Raw genomic sequence first — 12,346 nt, 5'->3', positions numbered from 1 at the left:
AGAGTCATGAGAAGAAAATAAATGATTTTTGATTGTTGCAGTTTTTCTATGAAGTTGATAGTATTTGAGTAAAAAATTATTTGAGATCAATATTTGGCAATTTTTTGTAATTAATATCTTATCAACTATTGCGAAAATTACAAAATGATAGAGGACTTTTCGACTCAGTTTAGTCCACCCTATCTACACAAAAGTGATTGGCCAAAACTTATGAGATACCATGCGTGCGTGCGTGCGTGCGTGTGTGCGTGCGTGTATGTGTGTGAGGGAGAGAGAAAGGGAGAAGGAAAGAGACCGGGCGGAGGGGGCTTAAAAATAGAAATCGAAATCGATTAACGGAAATAATATAATTTAAGAGATTTTCGCCGAATCTAATTAATTCGTGAACTGACGTGAACGAGCTAATTCGGATCGACGCGTTTTAGATATATTCGCTACTGAACGAAATACGAATGAACAATCGCAAAAACGATGTACGCTAGTACGTTACATTCCGTTTCGCGCTTCGCAACAACAAAACACAGAATTGAGATTGCACGTCGACAGTTTCCCGTTTACTCGCTCCGGTTGAGAGTCACTGATGTACTCAGTTTCGTCCCAATGGGCTGTTCTCGGAGAATCGTTATGCAAGGATCATCTCTCGGTGGACAACCGTGCTATCTGTAAAAGTTTCTCGGCGTTACGAAGCAGCACATTGTCGATTGAGACCACCAGGACTACCTATTGCGTTTGATTTCGCTGGACCTCGCACCTCGTGATCGCCCGAGAGTGTCCGAGTGTCGAAAGCTCACGTCGATCACAGCTCGATCCCGCGGATCGAGATTCCGCCACTTGCCTTTGCTTTGCCGGCGCGAGGCGTCGCGACGTAGGGATACACTGGGGTATACAATCAAGTACCAACGCTGAAACTCGGTGGGACGAGGTGCGACGAGACGAGACGAAAGAAGAAGCATCGAGTGCATTGAGTTTGAGTATACTATCGTTGATCGTAACCGAGAGAAGACAATTAAAATCCTGATTGATGGCGAACTCCCTGCCTCTACTTATTTAAGTTGTTAAATCGTAAACCTAACCTAACCTAACTTAATCCGTGGCTTGATAGCGTTTTTATTAGAATTTTTGGAGCAGAGTTTCGTTTGAATATAAAAGTCCGGTCACAAATTACGGATTGTTATTTATCGCAAGTTGCGATAAGCGAGGGTGTACATGCGTTCCCTAGACTCTGGTCTGAGTGAACACATAGTCTTAATTCCCCTCGCGGGTCCTTTTGCGGAATTCCTTTCGCCCATGGTGTTATATCCACAACATCAATATCAACCATTGATGTCAAATCAATCAGTCAAGCTCTCTGTTCTGTGACTCTCCCAGGATCAGTGTATGCCTTGAACCAGAGGCCATGATAATCCCATCGATGAAGTAACAATCGCCTCGTTGCATCTCTGTCCCAGCATATCGCGCGTCTCTCGGTGTTCCATTGATAATTGTAAAGTAAAGGATGTTTATATTTTTATACGTGTATAATCATATGATTAATTGGAATGCCGCTGAATATTCTCTGGTACTGTTTGCGTTAATTGTGGAACTTTTTGTTATTTTGTTAGTGTATAAGGAAGTCTCTGAGCGATAAAGGCAATAAAGTTGGAAATGGATCCTGCGACAGTGATAGCTCTTTGCAAGGAGAATATCCAGCCATTAAGGTATGGACGGAATGCTACTCAATTGGGAACTGCATTGAGGGCACAAGAAGATGTAGATGCACAGCAGTTGTTGCTACAGGAGAAGCAGTGAGTATTCTAAATCTATTGGTTCAAAGACGCTTGCATATCTAATTCTATTATAAATTAACTAATTCTTTAATAACTAATTCTATTATAAATTAACATAGAAAATATAATAATGCGTTCAGCAAAAACGTAGCTTTGCATTAAGAATTGTAAGATTCTTTAATTTAATAATTGGTTTATATCTAGTGAAGAAATAAGGACAAAACTAATATTAAGGAATGCTTTTTTTTTTGTTGAACAGAATCATTTTGTAAAGTTGTTAAAAATATAATATATTTTTATTTAGAATGTATGAGGATGCAATTAAAAATTACGAAGGAGATGATCCGTTAGAGAATTGGTACGAGTATATTTTGTGGGTGGAACAGAGTTATCCAAAAAGTGGACATGAATCCCATATTGGGAGACTCTTGCAACAATGTTTAGCGATATTTGAAAAAGACGTAAAATATCATCAAGATCGCAGATACATACGTTTATGGATTAATTATGTGAGTAATATCTTGTAAGTAATTATATATAATTATGTTGTTATAAATATTATAATAAGACTTGATTTTTAGATAAGTATGCAAAAGAATCCTTTGGAATTATACCAGCTATTGCACAGCAGTGGTATCGGGACTAGAATAGCCGATATGTACAGAGCTTGGGCTTTCGAATTAGAGCAAATTGAGGATGACAAACGCGCGGATGAAGTTTACTTAATGGGACTATCTGTTCATGCAGAACCATTTGAGGAATTAGGCCATGCTCACCAGTATGAATTATTGCTTTTCACATATTAAAATATATTAAATAAAAATTATTTATGTGTGATAAAATTGTACAATGACATCTTTTCACAGAAATTTTCAATTTGCTGTGGCACGCAAAACTCTTGGACGTATCGAAGAAAGAAACGACGTTTCCTTGTTCGAACAACGTCAGGCTTTTAGTTCATTAAGAGCGATAAGAGCTGGTAAAAGAGTTGGTAGCATACGAACAGGTCATCGTGTACGCGAATATTATCCTGGGACTGTGCCCCAAATCTCATCTTCTATGCAGAACACAAAACCCAATTCTAAAATACAAATATATCAAGTAAGATATTTGTGATATATGAATACCATATTAGTGTATTATACTTTTAAAATTGTAATGAAATGTTAACTTATAACTTAGGATAATATATCTGGAGAAATGAAAAGTTCAAGCATATTAGATCATGTACCTATAGAAGATATGGTACATAAAGAAAACACCATTAAGCCTGGACCATGGAATAGTGGAAGCAAGAGAGGTCCATTAATAGCTCCTACTATAAAAGCGGATTTTAAGAGTAAGATATGTGAAATTAAAACGGCAAGTTATTGCAGGAAAGTGAAGAGAATTTCCTTATTTATTTTCAGTTCACGAGGACCAGAATGATGACAGTAATATGGAGAAAATTAAATTATTTCCAAATCATGTACGTTTTTTTGATGGCAGTAAATACCATGACTGTTTAAGAGTGCCAGTATATGTAGCAGATCCAATAGATTCAAATATTGTACAAAAACCACATTATCCCAAAGAATTAGTTTATGCTGATAATGTTGATCGTAGTATGGAAGAAATTAGAGCACAACTTTATTTGGAAAGGTATCATTCTTTTGACATTCTTTAAGGCATAATAAGAAAATTATTTGGTGTATGTATATCCTGTAAAAACATTGATACAATTAATTATATTTTAATTATATAATACAATATTTTATACAGAAGAGCGCAGTTTCTGGGAAATAAACATGAAATGTCGATGATTTGTTTACGTGAAACTGATGGAGAATCCCAATCCCAGCTTAACAATTATGAGAACATGTATCATGTACAAGAAGAGCAGAAGCTCAATCAACAAAGAAGAGAAGCTGAAATCAATCAGCAGAGATTCCAAGCTGAACAAGAGTTACAAAGGCAACAATACGAGAACCAGGTCGAGAATCAAGTTTTAGAGACTCAACAGGAAGTTGAACAAAGATTAGAGACCGAGAGAATTGAAGTTGAGAGACTTGAAGCACAACGAAATAGTCGACCATTACAATCGACAAACTTTATGCACCAGCATCACACTTCGTCGTTGACTGTTGATACTGAGGAACATCTGCTCGGGCAGAGCCTCACTGTAAATACGAAGGAAGCTATTTCGGTAGTGCAAGGTTTGTGGCAATCTCCAGATGCAGCCACTAATGCTTCGCGCTTTCGTAGTCCTCCCGTTGCATCTAGAATGGTAGAGTCGAGGAATAAGTTGCCGTTTGATATACACATGGATAGCTCTATGACTCAACATGTGATGTCTAGCAATAAGCATCATCAAGGATATAATGTGCAAGTTTATAACGATCAAGAGAATCATCAAAGTTATCATACGCAGCATCATAGTTATTCTCAAGATCAACATGTTGTATATGGGAATCACAGTTTGCAAAATAGTTATCATTATCAGATGCAGGTATAGAAAAAATTTATACAGTATTTATATTGTTTTTATTAAATATTTTTATTTTAAAATTATTTTTATTAAATATTTTGTATAAACGTGAGTGAATCAATAGATAATCTTAACTTAAACTCATCATTGTTATTTTTGGTTTCTTTTTGGATCACAACTAGGATCTATGGAATGCTGCAACTTGTTATGCTATTATATTTCTGAATGTATATTTTTTTAATTCAAAACGTATGAAATTTATGCCTTAAAATCAAACAAAGACAAATAAATATAAATAATATTTGATAAATATTTGATTTTCAATTAATATTAAAAAAAATTTTTTATTGAAAAAATTCACAAAAATTGATTACTTTGGATTTATAAAATTCTTAAATTTTTAAATTTTAAGCAACAAAACATGACGTTTTTAGTTAATCTTTTGGACTAACAAAAAAATAATATACTTAAAAAATATCAATCGCTCAAAAAAAAATTATTATTTGAACTAATTGAACTATTGAAAATCGATATTTAAAAAATCTATATCATAATTTTACAACTGAAACATAAAATTTTGTTCCTTGAACAATATAAAATGGTAGATAAGATTGTACATATATAAATATTATTATAGTATATATAATTAAATTTATTAGAATTTATTAGGATTTAATTTAGCGGATGATGCTCGATTTGAAACAATACATCCGCCCAATTGATAAAATTTCTACTATTTATATTGAAATAATTCTTTTTAATTCTACATTTTCAAATAGAATTATTTATTTTTATACTATCCGACAATTATACTAATCCGTAGTAAACGTATATTTAACAAAAAATAAAGAAATATTAAGAATGCAGAAAACTTATGAGCTAGCCACATGTGGGTCCCAAGTATTCTCTGAACTTTCGTGCACTCTCACATTGAAAACAAAAAAACCTTGCAGGCTTATCATATCTATGGATAGTTCAAGTATTTTTGAACTTCAATCCAGATTTTTAAATTACATTACAAAAAAGTTATAGCAATCACAATAAAAAATCACATAAGATACTCTATGGTGGCGAGCTAGGGTTAATTTGATTAAAGAGCAAAATTAATAATTAATAACTTGATATTGATGGATCTATTGTATAAATACAATCTGTTGCTTTTGATTATATATACATTTATATTTAACAAGAGCCTAAAATAATAAAAATAAAATAAATAGTAAAACTCAGGTCAAATCAGTAGTCAAACTTGATAATAATAAATGATGTAGTGAAGAGTTATGATTCTGAATCAATTCCTCGGTTAATAGCGAGAAAGGACAGTCAGAATGAATAAATGAATAAATTCCAATATTAATGATGTAGCTTGTGTATATCAGATCATATAAATGTTGGTGATAGCATCCTTTGTAACACGAAGATGAGATGATTCTTAGAAATCTGTTATATTATCTATTGTAACTCGAACGTGAAATGATTCTCATAATATGTTAAGATAATTAGATTTTTGGATATTTATGTATTTGGGTATTTTGCGGTTGATGAGGACTGAGTATAGTCGAAACGTATCGTGGAAACTTATAATTTGTGATTAATATTATTTAGTACACCTAACTATAACTCGTTTAATGTATTGATCTAGATTTTACTATTTATTAATTTGTTGTAAGTTATACAAGCGAAAAAAATTAATATTATTTATATTGTAAAAATATTTCCATTTGAAAAAGGATTTAATATAATGTACAGGGATTTAATATAATGTGTTTTTTATTACAGCAGCATCATGATCAAGTGCAGCAACCACATCCTCGGCAGCACCATTCTCAACATCACCATCAGCAGTTGATTCCATCGCATCAGCAAATGCATACTGTGCATCATCAGTCTCTTCCTCATCCGCAGCATTTACAATCGCCTCATAATCAAATGCCGCATCATCAATCGCATATTCATCATCACCAATCTTCGCACAGTCATCATCATCATCAGTCTCCACACAATCATCAGTCTTCACACAATCATCTTCAATCTCCACTCAATCATCATCAATCATCACATAATCATCATCAGTCTCCACACAATCAACATATTTTACATTCTCAGCAACCGCAACATGTGCAGCAACACATACAACATATGCAGCATCCCATTTATGGTAACATATTACCCAATGATATCAGCTATCAACAATATCCAATTGAAGCACCTATGCTGCCTCAGCAAAATATAGAATCACAAAAACAGTTACATTTCTCTCCTTATACCGATTCTGAAATTGAAACGAGCAAACCATACAGAATGCCATCTGAGTTACCATACATTAAATCGCCTGGGATGAATCGTAAAGATATCAAATATCTTGAAAGCGCGGAAGATAAAGAGAATGCTATTGTTGTGGATTATAATGGTGCGCTAGAAGAAAATATGATACCCAAATCAGACGAAAATAATCTTTATATCGATGAAAGCTTGGGTATAACTCCTCTTTCAGCTGCTAATGAAACATGTTTTACAGAAGCCTTTAATGTACCATTAACAAGCTCTACACCAATGATTAATCATTTTAAACCATCATACAGAATAAAAGATGATTCATTTTCAAATCAGAATACTGTATCCCAACCGTATGTATTAATCAGTTTTTGATTTGTCGGAAGTATATGATAAAATATTTAAGTTTTATTTATGTTAAATAGAGTTGCAGAAGCACCTAATGTCGAAAGTGATGATAAATTAAGTGTGATATTAGAATCTACACGAGAATATGTATCAAGCAGTTCAGGGAGTAGTAATTATACCAAAACAACTGGATTAACCTTTGCATTAACGAGAGAAGATGTGATTCCTTTTAAAGAACAACCTGTGGATACAAGTATGTATAAAAAATTTCGTTAGTAATAAGTATAATCTATTTTTATATCGTAATTGTACATATTTAAGAGATTTAGGCTAGTATTTACGTGTTGGTTCTTAGACCTAAGACCTTAAGTAGAGTCTTAAGATGTCATGAATTAATGACAGTCGTTTTAGCAGATAGTTAAAATAAAAATTGACTGATGGATACTGAGCCTAATTTCCGAAAAGTAGTTGTTCAAATTATAATTAAATAAATTTTAATTATAAATTAAATATTTTGCATAGGCTTTTCATTTAATTGAAAAATATGAAAATGTTTTAACTTTGTAATTCTACATAAAGTTCTAGAAGAGGAGTCAAACGAATCTCTATTATCTGTGAATCAACCTTATGAACAAAAGCAGCATGCACAGATTCAGGCAATGCATGCTCAAAGTCCACGTACAGTACAACGGCATGTTGATCAAATTACATCCGAAATAAAGAATAATTGCGATCTAAGAAAATCCATAAATTTAAAACTTAATGAAGAAGATAATTCAGAAAAAGTTAGCACCATGGAGTGCGAGGAGCATGAACCTATGGAACAAATGGAGGAAGAATGCTTCGAGCTTCCATTAAAAGATATAAATCCGTTCGATAAAAACTTAATAGCTGGCCTATTGAAAAAAATTAAATTTCCGCAATCTCATCATGCAGATGGATACAAAAGAATAGATACCAATCTAAATAAGCTTGTGCCTTCTACTATGATTACGCTTGGTTAGTGTTCAATTTACATGGATTCAGATTTATGTATTGTAAGATATTTACAAGCTTTTATTTTTTATATTAATCTATATTTTACGCTCTCTCTCCAGACACCGAAGCGTATGATTTGGAAAAGTGCCTTGGGAAAGGAATGTATGGAACAGTTTATAAAGCAGTTAATTTGCAAACAGGCGAGATTGTTGCTCTTAAAACGCAAAGACCTGCTTGGGTTTGGGAATACTATATCGTACGAGAAATAAAAATACGTCTTACAAATCCACATATGGTATAGTATAGCACAAATATTGTTAAATAAAGATTACTTTTATTATCAACAAATTAATTCTCCTTCCATATTATAATTTTTTTTTTCAGTTACGCAGTTTTATGGATGTAACGATGGCATATGTGGCTAATAATGGAAGTATACTAGTTTCAGAATATTCTAAATTCGGAACGTTATTAGAAGTGACAAATCAGATAAAACTTGCCACTGGCAAACTTCTATCGGAAACTTTAACTATTTTCTTCACAATTGAAATGCTTCAAATCGTGGAGTACTTACATAAATGCCAAATAATACATGGAGACATAAAGCCAGATAATTTTTTATTAATGCGGTTGTTAGTATTATTTTTTTAGCAACTTTTTTCTATTTGATAAATAATAATCATTGATTATTTAATAATAATAATAATAATAATAATAATAATAATAATAATAATGTAATAGTAATAATTTTTAATGTTAAATAAGATATGTTACAGTTAAGAACATTTTTATTAATGATCATTTTTAAAAATTTGTGTGACAATAATTAACAATAATTGCACTATCATTCTTAAAGAAAAGGAATTTCCTACTTAAAATTAGTAATATAAATTTTACAAGAATAGGAATTGATTAATTCTAAATTTGCAAATCGATAACTGAATAGTTTATTCTTTTTAATTATCATATATTAGGTTATGAATATCTCTATAATTGCTCTATAATCATCAACAGACCTACGCAAGATGTAAGGCTAACTATACAATTGATAGATTTCGGATGTAGCATAGACATGAAACTGTTCCCAGAAAATACAACGTTTATGCAAGTTATAAAAACGGAAGATTTTACTTGTATCGAAATGCAAACTGGAAGACCATGGACATATCAGACTGATTTATATTGTCTAGCGGCGACCAGTCATTGTTTATTGTTTGGCAATTATATGAAAGTGTCAAATGTGGGCGGCCGTTGGTTTATTGCCTCGAAATTACCAAGGTATACAAGTAATAAATATATAATTAATCCAAAAGGGATCCATATTTATATCGCGTGAAAAAGCGTTAATCATACATTCTGCACATCTTTTCTGTATTATAGGTATGCTAAGAGAGCTGCATGGGAACAATTTTTCATGGAGTTGTTAAATATCGAGTCGTGTGAAAAAATGCCCGATCTAGCGAAATTAAGGAATATGATGGAGGAGACATTGGCGCAAATGCCAGAACCGCAAACAAAATTTCGAACTTTCGTCAATATCCTCAACAAACGATAACGCTTGCTATATTTGATAATATGTTCCAATGTGTGCACATATTCAGCAAAGAACCACCATGTAATAAGAAAACATTAATGTTATTGTGCTATTTATTATAAAAAAAGTTAATACTACAGTGAGATAAAAATATATGTATCTACACAGTTATAATACATGAAAATGCACTTTATGGCCTGCTTCGTGGTGGCTTTATCGATATTCGTTGCTTGCACATAATTATTATTAGGACCACTGTGCAACGACTAAAACCTATCCAAAAATTGTTTTAGAAACATATGAGATATGTAAAGATTTATACAGTAGAGATTTTGGAAATGTACTTGTTTATATGTACCTCTTTATCTCTTAAATAACGTATGCGCTCGCTGTGCAAGTTATGAAAAAGTGGTTGTACAATATGATTAAAAAAAAGTCTCAGAAAAATTTGAATCTGTAAAAATGAATAGTACAATATGCATGTGATACATTATGTATTCAATTTGCAAGATGGTATGCAGACAAGATGGTGGATGCAGAAGCGCATACATACTTGAGTACCTTGTATAGATAGTTAATAGTATAGTATGGATGCGTTCCGAATTACACACGAAACGCATGATGCATCATTTGTCCTTGTTGTTCACATAAGAAGAATAAAAAAGGATAAAATGATACCGCATGTGTTTCATGTCTTTGAAACGTATCTAAAATATAATCATTGTATATTTAAAATAGATTTTGGCCTTAAGTCATTCTGTTATCAGTTTGATTCTGTTGTCAACGGGTTCATTTTATTTTTTAATATTCTCTGTACGAAAATATACCATATCAATGATGTTAACTGAGATTATTTCAAACATTCCCAAATAATACTTATGCAAAGCAATGAAATAATTTTTTTATAAAATAGCATATGTATATTATACATCTGATTCCATTTTAATTTGAATATGTGCAGGCTTATTTTCGCGAGTGTCCACTAAACAGGCCTTTTATGTAGTGTACGCTTAAGTTAAGATTTCCTAAATATATGCGTATATATATGACACAATCGACGAAAGTATTGAGGTTATGCGTTTCGATTTTAGATTTTATAAAGATATACAAGAACTTTTGGTTGTCTAAAATATTAATATTATAAATTTAAATAATTTATTAATATTAATATTAAATTACATATATAATATTAGTATCAAATATAAAATATTAATAATAAAAATTAGTACTAAATTATATAAACATACACATCGGGACCAGTGTATGTGTACGTTTAAATGTTTAAATAAATCTTAATTGACAACCTATTGTTCTTGTTTAAAAATTTATGAGACTATACTTTACCTTATTTTAATAGTAACATAAAGAAAAAAGGATAAAAGCTTGTATACAAAGTTCTAAGATTAAAAATAGTTGAGACAATGGCCTAGTTACACTGTGCGCTTAATTCGCGGCTTATACGATAAGCGTCTTTGTTTAATTTATCTATAAATAAGAACACCTATCGTATAGGTCGCGGACTAAGCATATGGTGTAATCATAGCCATTGTAAGATACATTTATTAAAATTAATAACACCAAGATGCGTGAATGCATGCGTGCATGTGTGTGCGTGCCTATACAGGTCCCGAAATTTTTTACTAAGCGGTCTTGTGTACATAGAGCGGATTAAATTGAGTCGAAAAGCCCTCTACGATTTTACAATTTTTGCAATAATTAATAAGATATTAATTACTAAATATCAGTGGTTTTCAATAATTTTTTTACTCAAACTACATTTTACTATCAACTTTACAGAAAAACAGCAAGCAATAAAAATTGTTTATTTTCTCCTAAAATTCTGAGAATTTAAAAAAAATTTTTTTAGAATTTTTTAATACCTTATTTTGTCATGTTAGTAAAAATTAAAAAATGCAGTAAAAATAAGAAAATGCAGTACTAAAAAGTTGATAAAAAATTCTGAAAAAATTCTCAAAGTTTTATGAGAAGAAAATAAATGATTTTTATCTGGTGCAGTTTTTCTGTAAAGTTGATAGTATTTGAGTAAAAAATTATTCAAGACCAATATTTTGCAACTTTTAGTAATTAATATTTTGTTAACTATTGCGAAAATTGACTGGTAGAAAAAAAATGACTGGTAGAAGACTTTTCGACTAAGTTTAGTCTGCTCTATCACAAAAGTGTTTGGCAAAAAATTTCAGACACCTGTGTGTATATACATGGTGAAGGCAGTAATTCTGTCCACTTAGAATATTTTCGCTGTTTTTAGAGATATGAAATGATATATTTATTGAAATATAGCATGAAGAGGAGTACAATATTTAATATAGATACTATTTTTCTACAAATGAAGGCGCTTTGGAGATTTCAAGTCACATCCATTTTTTAAAATGAAATTGTATGATTTTTTTTTACATAATATAATTTCTCTAATTATTCTGCATATAAAAGTATTGGTAGTGATGTCAAAAAATCAATTTATATACTTTATTCTGGCATATATTGATATTACATAACTCATAAACTATTAATTTTTTTATACATTTCGTACCTTAATGCTTTTATGAACAGAATAATGAGATAAATCATTTGGTGGAAAGAAAACACATAGTTGCTTTAAAAAGAAATTTATGCAAAAAAGGATAATTTTTTAAATAAGCAACTATATATTTCCATCAATTGATTCATTTTATTATTCTGCATATAAAAATATTAAAATATAATTGTCAAAAAATTAATAGTTTACGAGTTATTTAACATTTCAATATATGCCAGAATAAAGTATAAAATATCTCGTAAACTATTGGTTTTTTGATATCACTATTTTTATATACAGAATAATTAGAGAAATCATATTTAAAATTATATTTAAAAAAATCATTTAAAAAAAATGGAGATGACTTTGAAATTTCTGAAGCGCCTCCACCTAGAAAAACTATTAATAGTATATTGTACTCCTTTTGATGCTATACAATTTCA

At 31.1% G+C, this 12,346-nt stretch overlaps 1 protein-coding gene across 3 annotated transcripts; it reads left to right on the top strand.

The window, feature by feature from the left end:
* Positions 1-305: 305 nt before the first annotated feature.
* On the top strand, positions 306-10,211 carry LOC108687616. Of its 3 annotated transcripts, none has more exons than XM_018193481.1 (15): positions 306-881; positions 1,602-1,784; positions 2,071-2,275; positions 2,348-2,544; positions 2,633-2,867; positions 2,949-3,105; positions 3,176-3,407; positions 3,528-4,254; positions 6,016-6,860; positions 6,933-7,108; positions 7,435-7,854; positions 7,953-8,128; positions 8,218-8,465; positions 8,848-9,111; positions 9,214-10,211. In XM_018193481.1, exons 2-15 carry the CDS (start codon positions 1,645-1,647, stop codon positions 9,386-9,388), a joined length of 4,197 nt encoding a protein of 1,398 aa, XP_018048970.1. In that variant the 5' UTR covers positions 306-881; positions 1,602-1,644; the 3' UTR covers positions 9,389-10,211. The 3 variants fall into 3 exon arrangements, with proteins under 3 accessions (XP_018048970.1, XP_018048968.1, XP_018048969.1); XM_018193479.1 differs by having other exon boundaries at positions 6,013-6,860; XM_018193480.1 differs by having other exon boundaries at positions 306-1,488; positions 6,013-6,860.
* The last annotated feature ends 2,135 nt before the right edge of the window (positions 10,212-12,346 follow it).

This window comes from Atta colombica, unplaced genomic scaffold, assembly GCF_001594045.1.
Source record: "Atta colombica isolate Treedump-2 unplaced genomic scaffold, Acol1.0 scaffold21, whole genome shotgun sequence".
In the NCBI taxonomy this organism is placed as follows: Eukaryota; Metazoa; Arthropoda; class Insecta; order Hymenoptera; family Formicidae; genus Atta; species Atta colombica.
Note: the sequence above shows the minus strand (reverse complement) of the source record. Positions and strands in the feature narration are given on the sequence as shown.